Source organism: Haemaphysalis longicornis, unplaced genomic scaffold (assembly GCF_048455015.1).
Source record: "Haemaphysalis longicornis isolate Haplotype H1 unplaced genomic scaffold, Haemaphysalis longicornis Haplotype H1 scaffold_9, whole genome shotgun sequence".
Classification (NCBI taxonomy): domain Eukaryota; kingdom Metazoa; phylum Arthropoda; class Arachnida; order Ixodida; family Ixodidae; genus Haemaphysalis; species Haemaphysalis longicornis.
Window position 1 is genome coordinate 18,718,810 of NW_027526460.1, and position 17,851 is coordinate 18,736,660.

The following is a 17,851-nucleotide window of genomic DNA, read 5'->3' on the forward strand; positions in this document are numbered from 1 at the left end:
GGTGTTGGTTTAACCCTCTGGTTGCGGTCCGATCATCCAGGAAAGATCGGACGTGCTGGTACACGGGCTCTCAATGCCACGCCAGCCACCGTGCAGAATTTACCGCACTAACAAGAGCTTTTGGTCGGTTAGCTGGTACCCCATTTTTCTTTTAGGGGCGTAGCCCCTTAGGGGCTGGGGCTGTTGGTGTCTCCTGTCGACATCGTCATAGTCGTCGTCGTTCGTCTCATGTAGTCGCGGTACTAAAGCACCGCGAAACTCGCTTACGCCTCGCGCTCGATTGTAAGGCGTACAAAAAAAAAAAAACACACACACACACCGGTACAGTCATTTACGCCTCGCGCTAGAGAGCTTCGTGCTTCAAAGACGAGAGACTTTTACAGCAAAGCTGTATACTTATACACTCAAGGGTTTGATCTCCGTTGGAAAAAACGCCATGACACCAAGAATACACTTATACACTGCATGCTTCGCGCCTCACAAGGTTTCACGTTGGTGGAGATGGCCCGGTTGTTTTGGCCTGCACTTTTATGGATAACGGGGAAGAAAGAAGACGTGATTAAAATAAGCTGTAAAATGTCCTCGTCTTACCGCTTGTTTTAATTATGCCTAGGTTTCTTTCGCTGGCTCCCATAGAAGCTCACGTCAAAAGAAGAATGGGGCACGCCACATTCGGTTTCTAGCACATCCCTTACACTTGATAAGGTAGCTGTCCGAAGTTCCGCATGTTAAGAACACACCCTGCAGCCACGCCAACTCCTCACAAGAAAACTTCTTTCATGGCGTACATGTATGAATTGACATAATTTTGCAGAATCCCAACAAATGTTTCTTTCAAAATCCTGGCTATCGGAAGATCAGGCTGTAGGATATGATGGCCGGACGTGGTACCAGTACGCCTATTCGATTATCAGTCCTGCACTCGCCGCAAAGCACCTGGTTGCAATACAGCGTGCGCTTTTCTATAGTTCATACCACAAGCTAGGTGCAGCACTGTGGAGGCTACATTGTTCTCAACAGTGCGTCCACTGTGGTTAACAAAGGCATGTTTAGGGGCTAGTTGGTGTAGTCTTGAATTCGAGAGAATTCGAGTCCACTGTGGGCGCGTAACTCGCCGTGAAGGGGGCCCTGAAAGGACATTCCCTTCTCCCCTCTCGGCAAGTGTAACCGCAAGGCCCAGGCACATTTTGTCGCTTCCTTCGCGGTGAGTTAAGCGCCCTGAGGGGGCAGGCTGTTGACAACAATGTAGCCTTGTAGCCAATGTAGCCAATGTAGCTTGTGGTATGAACTATAGTGTAAGAACAGTAATCGAGCTCCCGCGGACTCTCCGGAAGTGGTTGGGAGAAGCGGCCCAGTTGGAGGAGACGTAACCAGTTCTAATAACCAGATGTAACCAGACCAAAATACACAATAACCAGACGTAACCACACGTAATAAGGAGAGAGAGAGAGAGAGAGAGAGAGAGAGAGAGAGAGAGAGAGAGAGAGAGAGAGAGAGAGAGAGAGAGAAGAGATGGGAATAAGGGGTGGGAGACGGGCAGGAAGGAGGAAATAAGAAGATTGGAAGATATGAAGGTAGGCACATCGTAGAAAAGTGAGCAGAAAGGGCAGGAGGGTTCTATATTGAAAACGAGGCATAAAGAAGCAATGAGTGTATCGCGGAGGCTAGATTTAAAATCTGGGGGGAGTTTGAATGGTGTTTTTTTTTTGGTTCCGGAACTGTAATCCGGCGGGTGCCTTCCGCTTAGATTGTATTCGATATTTACCGTAAGGTGAGGCTTGCCGTTTCAAACTCAGAATAGGGCTAACAGGTTCTATTTTTATATCATATGTCAGGGGTATCACGGAGTCAAGAAACATGCTGGGAGACAGTCGTAACCCTTCACTGCCGAAAAAAAAAGGCTCAAGAAGGCGAGCGGCGGAATCCAGGGTTTCTTCAGCTATTCTCCATCCTGCTTTTCGTGCCTTTTGATTTTTATATTGCTTGCTAATCGCGTGCAGAACAGCGCATCAGTGTAGTGGGGATTCTCCGAAAATGGAGAGACGGGTATGCGTTCGTTGGCGTACCGTGCGAAATCCACGAACGCTGAGAAGCAACGAGACTACACAAGGGCAGTATGTCAACTGCTTCGGTCGCTGCTCCTCAGTGTGCTTCACAGTGTAGCCACAGTTGCTTAAAGTAGCCGCTGGTGGAGCTTTGGGTAATTTATGGAAATGAAAAGTGCCGTTTAATAAGAGGATTTTCGTTCTACCTAAAGGAATCCAGGCAAAGGCATGGTTGCTTTTTAAATCAACAATAACGTTTATTTCCTAAATACAGTGAACAAGTAGTGTGACCGCACCACATCTGTGCATACACCGCGAGAAGGAGTGTCCAAGAAACGGGCCCTCCGAAAGCTCTGACACCAGTTTTGAATGAAACACACGACGACGAAAGACATACAGGTGGGAACGGAGACACATTGACGGAGACACAAACTTCCACGCACACACACCCAGTTCCGCACAGACACAGACAGATTTAACTTTACCACTGCCAGCCTCCTGCGCCGCCAGCGCCACCGCCGTACTTGGAATAGCCTCCAGCGCCACGGTATCCTCCGGCTCCACCGTAGCCGCCTGCCCCACGGTAGCCTCCGGCGCCGCCGTAGCCTCCAGAACCACCGTAGCCTCCAGCACCATAGCCTCCACCACCGCGATAAGCTCCGGCTCCGCCGTAGGCACCGGCGCCTCCGTAGCCGCCGGCTCCACCAGCACCTCCGGTGTGGTGAACCTTGAAGCTCTGAACAGACACGGGTCCGCCGCCGAATCCTCCAGCTCCGCCACCGAAGCCTCCAGCGCCGCGGCCGAAGCCTCCTATGCCTCCGCCGAGACCATGTCCTCCAAAACCGCCAGCTCCACCGTACCCGCCGGCTCCGCCACCGTAGCCGCCAGCACCGTATCCGCCAGCACCACCACCATGGTGTCCACCGTATCCAGCGCCTCCGTATCCTCCGGCACCTCCATATCCGCCGCCACCGTATCCTCCGCGGCCCTTGTATCCACCTGCGCCGGAGGCCGTGTACTGAGCGGACAGCTCGGCGGCGGGTGGCTGGGATGACTGGAGCGACACGTCGGCGGGGCTGTCGTTCGCTGTGCCGGGCTCATTTGTGTCCACGCTGGCACGGAAACCGGACGCGTCGGCGGTGTACTTGACCTTCCTCGAGCCGCCCTCGGCAGTGGTGATGGTGTAGACTCCCTGGACGTTGCCCTGTCCGTCGGCGACCTCCTGGCGCGAGCTTGAACCGTCGGGGCCCTGAGCGGCGTAGCCGAAGTTGTACGGCTTGGGGCTCACATCTTCGTACCGGGCACCCTGCGGGCAGAGGCAAAAGAATCAGTGTCGCGGCTCGTAGCTCTTGGGTCAGTGATTGAGGCATTGCACAACGTAATTATAATTGGACATGCTACCAGCGAGAACGTGTCAATGGCAGCCGTGCCGTCATGATTCAGGGGAGAGAGGCGTTATTTATAAACAAAAAATGCATTTTATTCCCTTACATGCATGAAAGAGGTGTACGGACGTTCGCTTGGGGAATGCCAGAATGTTTTATTCCAAAACAGTCCGTACTATAATTGGTAAGCCCACAAAGGCATCGCGTCCCATCTTTCCCCTGTGTATTGCCTTTTGAAATATTTTGTTTTAGTAATCGGGCAAGAAGTAGATCTGATGCTTTTGACATTGGCGGGTAACTATATTCCCCATCTAATTGTTATGCCCTATTTCTTAGTTATTTTCCCCTCTTTTCCATTCTTTTGAACTATTTATGGATCTCACTACCATTGATGTGTTACAAGCTTCCATGTGCTTCCAAAAAGGCCTCTCTTTGGCTTTGGCAGGCCCATATTTGTAACTTAGTTGTGCACTAATAACGATATATAATTTAAGCGCTGCTACTTACTCCACCATAATATCCACGGCCACCACCGCCTCCGTAGTAGCCGCCACCAGCTCCTCCTCCGAGTCCACCACCGAAGCCGCCTCCGCCATGGTGGCCGCCGAAACCACCGCCGTGGTGTCCACCGAATGCGCCACCTCCAAGACCACCGCCAAGTCCTCCGAGGCCACCGGCACCGAAGCCTCCGCCGCCACCATGGTGGCCACCAAACCCGCCGGCACCGCCGCCCCCGTGGTGGCCGCCGAACCCGCCGCCGCCGCCACCATGGTGGCCGCCGAAACCGCCGCCACCGAATCCACCAGCACCGCCGCGCAGGTTACCGGCGTTAGCCAGAGCGGCGAAGAAGAGCGCGGAAATTGTTACCTGGGAATAAAAGCCACACGTGACCCCACTCAACGACCAAGCGGTCCGGACATAACATTTACATTGTTCACGGTACGCACTGCGCGCCGCCGACGTCTTACGCTAAGTGGCGTGAACGAGCAATTTAACGCATAAACGCGGTCTCTCTTCCGGTTATTGTTGTCTCCGTCTGCTCACTCTCAAAAAGAACAACCTTCGCAGTGCGCGGATGCAAACCGTGCGACGGGGACCTTTGGAATGGTCTTAACCCCTATAGTTAGGCGCTTGTGCGCGTTTCACTGTGCGCGTTTCAATCATGACACCATTTTGGATCCTGTTCCGCGTAGCCTGTGCCCGCCTATTGTTTCATCCCTACAGTCATTCGGCTCGCTTTCTCACCAGCTCGAAAACTCTTGAGCAGCACTGCGTTGATTAAGGCCTATTAATTTGTTGTAGCCGTTATGATCCTTCGAATATGACCTCCGGCCGTTTGTTTTCATACTACTGTTTTGGGACGGTCCCTAGTTAATTCAGATGGCCTACTGACGACGCAGACCACCCAGTCAGCTAGTTTGCTTTAGTGGGCTCCGCAACCGCACAATTTTGAGGGGCGAAGCCCCTTAGGGGCTGGAGCTGTTGGCGTCTCCTGTCGTCTTCGTAATCGTCGTCTCATGTAGTCACGGTACTAAAACCCCGGGAAACTCGTTTACGCCTCGCGCTAGAACGTAACGCGTACTTTTTTAAAAGAGCACCGGGGAACTCGTTTTCCAGCGCCTCGCGTTAGAACGCTTCGTGCTTCTAGGACACGAGACTTTTACAGCAAGGCTGTATACCTCTACCCCCCAGCGGCTTCATCTCCGTCGGCAAAAACGCCAAGGCGCCAAGAATAGACTTATACACTGCATGCTTCACCCCACACCAGGTTTCACATTACTGGAGATGGCCCGGGATTTTTTTTTTTTTTAATATAGCCTGATCCCATTGTGAGTTTAAAGGTGTCGGTTCAAAGTACCTATATATTGTTAACAAACTTGAACACATGTTACCACTAGTATTCATCGGCCATATGGAAAGTGTTTCTGAACAATTATGAAGAGCATTCGAAAAATTGACAACTGCTTAATCTGGAAAAACTGTACAAGCGCCATAGCTTAAATGCGCTATACAGAGCCTGCTTGATAAGACACGTCCTGGACCTTGCGACACCGTTAAACCAAACATGCGAGATGTCAGACGAATTGATGCCCTTATAACTGAGGCCACTTAAAGTCAACATCTTCTTTTTTTCAGTTTGAAAGTATTACTTGGCGGGATTCCTTGTCTTTCGGCTCATCTTCCACCCTCACGTAGAATCACACAGCCGTCTCTTAATCCCTGTCATCGTTTCCACTCGTCTGCGATGAACCTGCTGCATGCGATCTTGTCCCTCACTTCTATGCTATCCGATAAGTTTAGAGCTTGTCATGGGAGCGTTCGCTGTCGAAAGCTTTGGTCTACAGATCCCGACTTCGGCCGCTCGGCCGTTGCTCGCAAGGCAGTCCCGCGACTCGTGAGGGCGTCGCGTAGTCCTGGGTTTCGCCGGGGTAAGCACGGGGCTGCCTTGCGAGCTGCTCGCTGCCGCTGCTGCGCTCACCTGCCACATGGTGCTCACTGCTGCTGGTGCCAGTGCGGTGGTGAGATCGCTTGTGTCCAGACCCGAGAGGCCGCGGCCCTTTTATACGGGCCACGCCGGTGTGGCCGCGCGCTGGTCAGGATGCATGCAAAAAAGGCGGGGACGATCCAGATGCGGTGATCACTCTCTTTCTGTGCTTTCCCCTTCTCGCTTCCGGCGCCGGGCTGCTTTCGCCCCCTCCTCGCCGGCCACCCTTGCTCCGCCGCGTCTCTTCCGCCTAACGGGACCGCGTGGCGAAGAAGGGGAGGGAGGGGGACATGGAGTCATTCAGGAAGGGACTCCGAACTGAGCGGGCTGCCCCGGACTCGTTCATCAAACACAGCCGCTGGTCATCGATGACTTCAAGGCTGCCGTCAGCCGCCAAACAACGCAGCCCCATGCAAATGGTCAGAAAAGGGGGTGGGGGGGCCCTCCTCCCGAGCCCATTCTCCCCCACTACCTCCTCTCGGCGGACGCTCTCCTCGTCGTTCCGACGGCTGCCTTGGGCGAGCGTGCCGGCCGCCGTTGCGCAAGCGTTAATTGTGTACGCCGCCCGGCCCAGCGGAGACGTACACGCGGGATGACCCGCAGGTGTGCGTGCGCGGAATCCGAAACCCGAGTCGGAGCGCGAGCTTCGGGGATGCGCCCACGTGTCCCGCGCTTCGGATCAGCACGCCCTTCACACTCGCGTGCCTTGCGGCGAAGTCGTCGTAGCGGGGAAAACGTCGCGTGTAGCGTTTTATTCCCTGCGAGAGCCGCCACAGCGGCGGTCGCGATCGTCTCGTTTTTCCCAGACACGACCGGGTGACGTAACAAACGGTGGTAAAAGTCGAAGGTTGCGGACGAAAACACGCGTCGGAGGAGGATTTGGGAGCAGGAGGATCGTAAATATCTCGCCCGCACGCATTTTGTTTTTCCTCCTGTTGCTAATGCGTGCTCTATTTCCCTTAAGAGAATGCACCAAGCTCTGTGTATTTTTGCTGTTTAGAAAGGGGGACCGGCGTCGCTTCTTGCCGGAACTGCGCGAGCGAGAATTCTCCTTTTTTCGTGCATTTCTGAGCTCAAGCCTCTTACGCAAATTTGAGCGCGCGAAAAACGTCTGCTTAAAACGTTACGTTAAGACACCCCCTGTTCTGCGGCGCCATTGCAGGAAATTTCTTTTTTTTTTCGGCTTTGATTCATTCAAGTAGAGGTGGAAAAGCACTCTTATTTTCCCTTCATATACATCAGTAGAAGTAGCATAAACTTTATTTGAGGAGGCATCCATGGAAAGGGACATCTCTTACCAAATCACGCGCTGTACTCACTGAAAACTAACCCTTCTTGCATAGAGGACTACTAGAAACCAGGGTAGGTTCGTAAGCGTGGCGATAACGGGTGCGTAACGCGAAACATCCGGAGTTGATATCATGGCTAATTTGAAGCCCGATAATTGCTGCGTAGCGAACTGGGCGCACCTGTCCGAGGAAGCTTTTTTTTAATTATTTCTGCCTTACTTTTATTCTACACAAGTGTGATATAAACTGCCGGCCAAGCCTACAAGATGTGCTTCCAAAACTGGATTTTCTATCAGGTCCTTAAACTGAAAAAAAGTATGCACAGTGATGCGTGTCAATTGAATACATTAACTTCGTTACATGACACTGTTCGTCATGATTTGAAGGGCAACCAGATGACGTGATCTCTGAACTCCGGTTGTTTAGATGTATAACCCTTCACCTGTGAAATTGCTTGCTGAGGAATAGTTTGAATGCCCAAGCTTCCCCTGTAGCCATTCATAAGTGAGTCGACTCCTATTAATGAGAAGTTCATGAGGACCACAAAACACTTGTAAATCAACCGAACCTCATATTAAACAAAAAGCGCAAGGACATGTTTGCTATTAGTCCGCAGCAGGTCTCCTTTCATAATATCATACGAAATCTCGACCTACGTCTCCAAGTCGAGCGTACGGCACGGACTGCCATCTTAGGTGAGACTCATGGCTAAAATCGAAGCCTGAAGCGTCAACCGCCCAAACTGCTCACCCGGCACTGTGCTCAACGAAGGAGGTTGAGGACCTCAAAAGAGATTGGCGCTGCCCCAGTTGCGATGGCGCCGACATAATCACAAAAAAGGGCGCTGTTTTGCGCTTGAAAATTTTGAGTTTTTACGAGAAGTAGCGGTCACCTCGATGCTTTTATTCAAAATAACTTCCAATTAACCGATTTAATGGGGTTCAGCTTTTAATTACCGAACATTTTCTTCCGTTGGATTGCATGTAAAATTGCCAGGACCAGCACATCACTTCTGATTAACCGGAAATCCAAATTAAGCGACCTCGAATCATCGAGAGTCTACGCGGGAGACACAAGCTCTTATTTTCCAGACGTGGAGCATTGTTTTTCGTAATGTGTTCGTACGTAGAAAGACTGGAGTTTTTCGAGAAACATGCAAACTCAAGCAGCCATGCCAACTGCTTCGGAATTAAATGGTTAATGGCACTTATTGGATATCGAAGCTAAGATTGTGTGAACGAATAGTTGAGCGAACGAAGCAATCGCATGTGTTTTAACAAGCCCTTGGGAATTTGTCATCGCACCTTGTTACCTGTGCTTCCGTTTTCTCAACGTGACAACGAACCAGTCTTTTCTTCCCTTTTTTGACGCCAAAGTAATAAGAGTGGCTCCCATTTTCGGTGAGAGTTGCAAGTTAGTGGTCGTCAATTTTCTCCTCGCCGAGGTCATCATCTCTTCTTGTTCCTAGCGCCGCTTCGCACAAAATTTGCCCGTGATTTGAAGCTTTTTTTTTTTTTTTACAGAAAAAGAAAGCGAAGATTAAGAGCCGGAGTAAATGGCTGACAGATGCTTTTACTCCTGTTGACCTACGGCCTACAGGCAGAACACGGGGGCCACAGTCCTAGTCCGAACTTGGAATGATGCGTACAGTCATGGGCGGACAAATGGAATTCGAACACGAAAATGGGAAGCAGAGCGCGCAAAATTGAAAAAAATGATGCTGTTCGTGGAGGTCCAATAATGGCGTGCTATTGGTATACATTTTTTTTTGAAAGCCACATTTCCCAAATTTGTTACCGTAATTAAGCCACGCATCAATTTGACCTGCATGGAAAGAATTCGTGATATGTGTGTTTATTGTCATTCACCTTTTCGTGATTGCGTTTAATTTTTCCATGACTGTAACTGCTATTTAACATAACGCAGACACCACCGACATTCACCAAATAAAACGCAACGTCGGCCTAGCGCTTTTAGGTATATTACCGCGAACCATGCCTTCTAATTTATTTATGTGCGGTTACCAGGGCGTGGCCGCGCCAGGTTATCTTATCGTGCATTTCAAGCGAAACACTAGTTTTCTCCCTCTTTCACATGCCGCGCCGGCAATCGTGTTTGGTAGGGAAAGGGTGTACCTTCGGGGTGATCGTCGCAGACTGTTTCTGTTTGATCGATGAGGAGATGTTCTCGATCTAACTCGATGTTACCAGAAACACGAGCACTCGAGGTAAATGCGTGGACAGCGAACATCCTGGCGTTCGATTCGTCGACGCTGGACTGTGCATGTCGCTTTATTGACTGCTTCTCCAATGTTTGTGTTCTCTGCTATTTTATTGCGGGGCACAAGTTATCTCGAGTAAACGTTCTGTCCACAAGAACGTCGGATAGTTCTTCACTGCGTTACAAAATTCTGTTCACACCATGCCATCTGTAGCTATTCAAGGTCACTTAACTGCAATAGCTATCCCCCTTATTCCCACTAGAAACGATGAGACGTAAAGCGGTAAGGCACTATTAACGTGAACGTAACCCAGTCTAAAATGACAACAGGAATGCCGTAGAAATCTAACAAGAATTTCTGTCGCACGGCGCAAAACTTTGTTGCGACAACAGAAGCCGTGTTGTTACGACACACATTTATGTCGTAACGACAAAGTCAATTTTTCCAACGACAAACGTACCTGTATTCACAACAGAACTGCCTGTCGCTACGGTTGCCATCATACTGTCATGACATAGACAGCTACCAGAATCACGAAATAAGAATACGAAAAGGCGACAGTACGACACGCCAAAATACGACAAACTACAGGAATTTTTCTTGTCGTCATTTTCGAGTGGGAAGCGAAAACGGTGAGGAGCGTTCACTCGACGTACAACTACCACGTCTGCGAAACAACGCCCGCATTCCGAGGCGGTTGGCGCTCGAGCAACGCAGGTAGGCAGAGTTTCGAATAACTTGATTTCTCGCAATCGCGCGCCGGCAAGCGCTAAAGCTCCCAGGCGTGTTTCGCTTAGCGGGGAATGCCGTCGCGCCTGCCTCCGATGAGCCCGAGTGATGACAGCGCAGCTGCGCCGCGAAGAAATACAAGCGCGCCTCGAACGATTACAGGCGCGAGCTCTGCCTCACGAAGCGAGCGTCAACAATGGCTGCTCGGTCTCCTCCCAGACTTAGAAATTCACCGCACGGCGCGAATATTTTTCTCCCGCACAGGTGCACCCCGCGCTTGTCGAGGAGCGGGTCTCATTACTCCGCTGACGGGACACGCGAGACAGGCAGCCGTTACGCAGCATCGCGTCCACCCAGATAGTTATGGGAAGATTAATCTCCGTAAAACGAGGACCGAGGTTTTTAAGCAGACTTTGCAGTTTGTTGAGATCAAGAACGGAATGGCGAGAGTGCGCGCGTCGTTTGCTGCTTATATTTTTTGATGGGTTATGACAGCGACATGAGCTGACGTGTACGATGATGCATAAGTGAGAAGATGTACCATGACGGCAAATACCATTCAGAAGGAAGATAACTATGCGTTACATGGCACATGGCGGAGCATAATAAATGCGTACAGAATGCATGCGAACTGTATAAAGATTCCATTCACACTAAGTCACGCAGGACGATTGCTCGGCTTTAAGATGGAATTCATGACGTTTTCGAAATGCTTTCCTCCAATCGCAACACTGAACACTTCGATTACTTCTCAGTGTGTGCATTCCGCGGAGCCCTTTGCTAGGACGCGCGTCAAGACTATATGGGTGTTTGCGCGTTTAACAGCGTTCTGCATTATTTAAACTATTTTGTCACCTGCGTGTCCTTGGCATTGAATACCTGTGGAGTGGTCTGCTGCAGGCGTTGCCAGCATTCTCCAATCGATTGCCAGTGCATGTTCCCTAGCGCGTGAAGCTCAGCATGCGCACGTGTGGGGCCGCTCGGCACAGAAGTTCTGATTAGCGTTTCTCAAAATTTGGCTGCCGCAATATTAATTGATTGACTGATTGATTGATTGATTGAACACATTTATTTAGGGAATGGCGGAGGTCGAACGCCTCGGGTGGACTGAGTTCAAGATCTCGGTCTGGTCTTGGCAGTGACACAGTGTGTTCCTCGCACGCATACAGTGAAGTCATTTTTCCCCACTTTATTGGCGAACGTAATATCAGTCTTGCTTCTGTATTTGCTATGGTTCATTGGTGTAATGTTCAGACGACTTGGTGGCGTGTAGTGGTCCCGTTTCAGGGTAGAGAGGCACGATCACTTCAAAGGAAGCGGTGGATGATAGGCACTCTTGTACACGTTATTAAAGAAAGTCATCATCATCATCACCAGCCTATCTACGCCCACTGCAGGGCAAAGGCCTCCAATTATCCCGGTGCTGTGCCAGCTGTGACCAATTTATCCCTGCAAACTTCTTGATCTCATTTGCCCATCTAACTTTATGCCGCCTCCTGCCACGCTTGCCTTCTCTAGGGATCCACTGTGTTACCCTTACTGACCAGCGGTTATCTTGCCTCCACATTACATGCCCTGCCCACGTCCATTTATTCTTCTTAATTTCTACTAGTATGTCCTTAACACACGTTTGTTCCCTGACCCACTCCGCTCTCTTCTTGTCCCTTAATGTTACACCTATCATATTCCGCTCCATTGCCCTCTGAGTCGTTCTCAATTTAAGTTGAACCCTCTTAGTAAGCCTCCAAGTTTCTGCCCCGTAGGTGAGTACCGGTAAGATGCAGCTGTCATACACATAGTGGTTGGAACCTTGCGTTGTGTGATAAAGAAAGTAACTGATTACAACTGCAACATACTTCACTGTAAAAGGTCGATTATTTACAGCCCCAAAGCTGAATAGAAAAGTTAATCTAGGACAATTCATCACTTCTCATGTTACTTTCCGTACAACTTTTTCTTACAGTAGCACATACAGTTAAAACTCACTCGATCTAACGAAATCACCGGAAACTGCGAATCATTTTCGTTAAATCGAGATCTTCGTAAAATCTACTGTCTTTTTAAAAGCAGTTGATTCCATAAATTCGATGTATAAAGTGAGGCGTATCCCAGCAGCTACCATTACATCTTAACTGCAACGGCCGTGGCGCTCCCAAGCCGATAATTTAGCAATGCCCTAAAAGGGCACGGTGAAAATGATAATATAACAACAGGAGTTTTGGTGGAAACGTTTGAGAACCGGGATTCGGAGTTTATCTCGTAGAGCAGTATTAAAACAAAACTAGGTGCCTTGATCTTTTTTTTTTTGACGTTTAACAATGATCTTCATGGCGTTCTGACGAAACGCATTCGAAATTGCTCTTTTTTAAATGTCTGTTTCTCAAAACACTTCGTTAAATCGGCAATGGCGCTGAATCTATTTCGTTAGTTCGAGTTCATAAAAGCATTGAGACTTATAAGCACCTGCGGGGGAATCCCAATTTGTTCATTAGATCGAGAAATTCGAAAGATCGGGTTTCGTTAGGTCGAGTTTCGACTGTATGTATACATATATAGTGTCGCGTTTGTGTGTGCATTCGTGTGTGTGTGTGCGTGCGCGTGAGCGCGTGCGTGTGTGTGCGTATGTGCGCGTGTGTGGGTGCGGTGTGGGTGTGGGTGTGTGTGGGTGTAGTGCTAGTTGAGTCCGTTTGGGTGAGAGTGTTCGCTATTCGCTATGCTGACCCCTTCTTTTGGTTTTCGGAACTTCCAAACGTGAATTCTTTGAATTTTCTCGTCAAATTGACCTCCGTTTTTGTAGTGAAAGCCATGAATGCACGTGTGGTGAGACATATCATGACGTCATTTCCGGTACTTGCGTAAGACGATGTGGATCTTGTTGTGACGATAGGAGCCGCGAAATGACACCCTCGCTCATCAGGCGAAGTGGATGCGCTTAAATTCGAAGGCGACCAATTGTTGTTCCAGAAGATTTGAAGCCAATATACATAATCACTGATGTTTCTATAGAAACACCAATGCCCTTAAACCGACGTCTTTAATAGGTAAACCTCTACAACTAATTTACACTTTAAAAACATTGAAAATCGTGTATTGCATATCTCTCCGCAGCTATAGACATTTCTCTTAGCTCCTCGCATTTTACCTTTCATACAACCTTCCCAAAGCTCCCTCCATTCCCTCCCAGGTGATCAGCAATCTTAATCGCAGCCGACCACTTCCAATGTCATTGCCGATGAATTCATTCAATCGCAGCGGGCCGCCTACCTACTGGCATTTAATTCTCACGACATCCGAAGCACGCCTTCGAGATACGGCCGACGGCAGGAGGTACGGGAATTTAAATTTACGCCTCGGCACGCAGCGCGCCCACCTTGTCGCAAGCGGGCCGTGAAACCCGCCGGAAGTGATAATCGCGCACGTCTCCTCCGCTGGTGTAACAACATCGGGTGGACGTCAGTTCACGCCTTGGCCACTGCAAACTCGCCGTGGGATTGATGTCGACGGAGCCCACTCCGGACGTACACAGTGCTACCCAGTTGCGACGACGACCAGTTTCCCTTTTTTGAATTTTGCAGCCGTCACGTGACGCGGTTCGCGGACACGGTCTCGCAAGGCGCGCGTCTTGTGTCGACACAGAAAAGTTGTAATGCGTTCCCGGGAGCGCTCGCTTGTGGGCTCGAAAGTGACGCGGCCGCGGCGGTGACGGCGGCGGGAATACGCGCACAAAGACCGGGGCGCGAAAAAAAGAAAACGGGGACAATGCGTGGCGTCCTGAATTCTACATGATGTATGTTTGTCAGCGTCGCAGTCCGCGCACGCGCTGTGTTCCTTCCCATCGCGTAGCCGAAGGGCTTTGCATCCGAGATGCGCCTAACGCGGTGTTGCGGCCTACTGGTCGCTAGCCTGCTCCCATGCTTGTCAGGCTCGGCGGCCTCCGCAGACAAAACATGAAATTGGACTCGAGCTGCTTAGCGTGAAAACGGGTCCACTTCCTTCTCCAGGAATGTTTATTAGCACGCGCCATCGGGCAGATTTTAAATACCGCGCGGTAGGTTTTCTTGCCCACACGGAACACTCTGGTCTGCTGCCTGGCGATCAAGTCACGCATGCCTATTCCTCAGATACCCCGCCTCACTACGTACGGATGGAGACAGGGAAGCCAAGAAGATAACACCAAGAGCTTTGCAAGCGTCATCAATCAATGCTGCTGGTACAAAAATAAATAGAAATATTAATTAACCATCCCGCAGTTAGACCCCAACCGTTTGTTGTAGGGGAGGTTAAGAGGGGGGGGGGGTGCGTTGAGCCTGTGATTCGACTAGATGTAGATGCAGGCCAATTTAGCTGACCAATTTAGTTTAAAGATGTGTCTGTGTCGTAAAGTATGAAGGAAAATAAACGGACTAAAGCGGAACTCCTACAGTGTACCAAAGAGAGTGTCGAGCAGCACAAGTACGTCCTACAAAGTGTCGCGATTGCCGGAGTAAATGCTAAGCGTTTAGAACCCTTGTGGGGGAACAAAACTGCCGGTGTTTATCTCACTTTTTTTTTGCTTGGAGGTCCGCTTGGTTCCAGCTAACCGATGGGGGCGGCCAAAGTATAAACAAACAGCTTTTCAATATGGGGGGTGCGACCCACGGTGTCAGGTGGATGTTAGAATTGATTGAGATTATTAATTCCATCAGTCGTTTCCCCATACCTTAGCCAATCCCCCGTGCTAGGTCGGGGCTCCTGTAGCAGTGTTTGAGAGAAAGCTACGCAGAAGGCTGCGAATTTCAGAGCCGAATTAAATCATCATTGATTGAATTTTTGGCTAATTTCAATTTATTGCAGTTGCATATGTAAAAAAATATTTGCACGTGACCATGCCGAGCTTTTTAGATATACGCTTTTGAATATGCGCAAGGTTTTACAGCGGAGCTGTATAAGGCTTTTCTTCTGGTCCGTCAACAAAACCCTGTATGCCCTCTCTTTGAGAAAGAATGCGCCGCTAGGGAGCCTTGGCTCCCTCGATTGACTATAGAGTTCTGTATCATGGGTCCGTATCATGTGTCACTATGACTTTAATGGTGACCGCACCGTTATAGCACACATCCAGATGTTCGTTTTCCTTGCGGAAGGAGCTCGGGACTTGGGCTTGATCGCCGCACACGCCATGACCGCTACTGGCAAGCAGTTTCTCCGGATAGTGTCTTCGGGAGTCTCAAGAAAGCGTTGAGAAAGCATTTCTTTCATCCTTGCCACTAACATGATGAACTGGTCTCAGTTCTGGACTGACGAAGGCTAGGGTTCTGTGAATTTTCGTTATGCGTGAGCAAAACCACCTTTATCGAGAATGCTCAGCAGAAAATGGTTGTAACTCTTGTTTTATTAAATCTTTCCCAAAAACAATTGCTTTCAATTGGCCGCCAAGACGACCATATCATTAGGGCGATTTTCATTTACCTTTCAGTATTAAGAGGTTACAGTGATGCTGCAAATGTTGTGGATTTTGCGCCTGCTGTAAATAAGTGTGCTTCTACGGTAGGGAAACAGACGCACCTGTCTTTCTGATAGGTTAAAACTCTAGCCCTTCCACGTTTCATTAAGTAAAGTAATCACAAAGCAATAGTCCCTGCCCTTACCAACTGATTAGAAAGATAAATACGTGTACGTTATCTAACCATGCCAGTGACGAGGTTTTACACAACTTCGTTGGCCATTCTCCTTCACTGAGTGGAATTACTCCCCCAGTCCCCCGTTGTTTTTCCTGAGCCACTACGGCTTCAATCAAGCACGTCGGGCTGAGGGGCTTCTTCAAGACTTTTCTTGCGCCCTAAATGCAGCTTTGATCATAACCTATTCGCATGCGCACCGTTTTTAGACGCAAACAAGGCTTTCTATAGCGTGTGGCATCATTTATTGCTAACAAAATTTCGCATTCGCTTTTTTTCACATCACAGGTATCGTGCACTCGTTTCTATTGGCTCATTTGTAATAGAATAGACTTAAATTACATCCGTAATACCTCACTGCAATGCGAAGGCCTCTCCCATTGACTTCCAACAGCTGCTGCCCAACGCCACTCGAGTTCACTGTCGGCCACCCAATTTCCGTATTTCATCCCTCCATTGTGTTATTGGCCTTTCCCTTCTTCTAGACCCATCTCGTGGTATCCACTCTGTTACCCTAATTGTCCACCGGTTGTCGGTTCGTCTCATTACATGGCCAGCCCAAGTCCATTTCTTTTTCTTTAAGTTGAACTAAGATTTCATCTACTCGAGTTTGTTCTCTGACCCAGGTGGCTCGTTTCCTGTCCACAAGTGTTACTCGTTCGTTCCATGGCCCATGGGCTATCACCTGGTTGACAGCATGGATGCGATCTATGGCTGAGCACCCTTTCCTAAACCCAGCCTGCTCCCTGGGTTGTTGGGAATCCAGGCTGTCTCAAATGCGGTTATGCTTAACTTTAGTAAACAGCTTGTAAACAACAAAAGTCGGATGATGGGTCTGTAATTCGTAAGGTCCTTGGTATCTCCCTTTTTATGAATCTGAATAATGTTGGCGTTTTTCCAGGCTATGGGTACTTTTTAAGTCTTTAAGCATTCTGAAAATAGCGAAGCAAGCTTTTCCAGTACTACTATATCTCCTTCATCCTTCAAGAAATTTACGGTTATGTAATCGTCGCCTGCAGATTTTGCTATTTTCATGCCTTTGAGAGCCTTTTTAACTTCCGCTTTAGTAACTAGTGGTACATGGCAAGTTTGTAGCACTAAGTTTGTATTCTCAGTAGTTTCCTCCGATCTAACGTCGCTGGCAGACAGTAAGGTGTGCAATCGTTCGGCTACTTTTATTATCTCGTCCATGTTGTGCTATTGTTATCCTGCTTCGTCTTTGAGTGCGTAGATTCTGCGTACATTCTGCATTGATTGAGTGCATAGATTCTTCATAGTAGGCTGTTGATGCTCTGCAGTAGTACCTCAAGGGCCTCGGTTGAGTCCCTTGCTGTTTAATATATGCATAAACGATCTATCTGTATCCACATCTTCGTTACAATGCATTGATAACGCTGTCACTGTATCACGCACCAAAAGTAATTTTGATGCCATACCTAGTAACAAAATTCCGCTACATTTGTCAGAAACTGTATTGAGGAGAAAGATGGGGCTTTTGCAACATGTCTCTCCGTCAATGTACACGGCTCCAGTTCTCCGTATTAAAACAGCGGCTTCCGTTCGTGGTCCCGCCTCGGTCCTTTCTGCGACAACGTTAGCTATTGATTCTTGAGATTGCATACTACCACAAACACACTAAGACACAGCTCATGTGTTTTCATAATTTATTAAAACATGTTACCCTTTTGCTTGCATATTGCTTCATAAATCACACTGCTACCTATGCATGCCTTTGTAATACACCTCCCCGGTTAATTATCTTGGTTTGTCTTATGGTAAATTATTTATTTATTTTTATTTATTTAATAACATACTGCAGGCCATGTAGGCCCAAGCAGGAGGGGCATAATGTGGTAACAGTATCAACCAAATACAAACAGTAAACAGCAAAGAGCAGAAACAAGAACTGAAGTATAAAACAGTGAACGCTAGAGGCAACTACAAAGGCACAACTAAACATTTGCCTCAAATGAACCAAGAGAATTTAGACAATTTTCGGGTGAATTGTTCCAATCATTAATGGTGCGGGGAAAGAAGGAAAAT

The 17,851-nt window shown here is 48.8% G+C and overlaps 1 protein-coding gene across 1 annotated transcript in view; it reads right to left on the minus strand.

Annotated features, from left to right (window-relative positions):
• Window positions 1–2,262: 2,262 nt before the first annotated feature.
• The window catches only part of LOC144152252 (uncharacterized), a 253,626-nt gene continuing 238,037 nt past the window's right edge, over window positions 2,263–17,851 (minus strand). The window contains exons 2-4 of the mRNA XM_077683486.1: window positions 5,910–6,020; window positions 3,938–4,297; window positions 2,263–3,351 (exon numbers count right to left, since the gene is read on the minus strand). Of these exons, the coding sequence (XP_077539612.1) occupies window positions 2,527–3,351; window positions 3,938–4,297; window positions 5,910–5,918 (1,194 nt within the window). The 5' untranslated portion in view covers window positions 5,919–6,020 and the 3' untranslated portion in view covers window positions 2,263–2,526. The remainder of the gene's footprint in view (window positions 3,352–3,937; window positions 4,298–5,909; window positions 6,021–17,851) is intronic.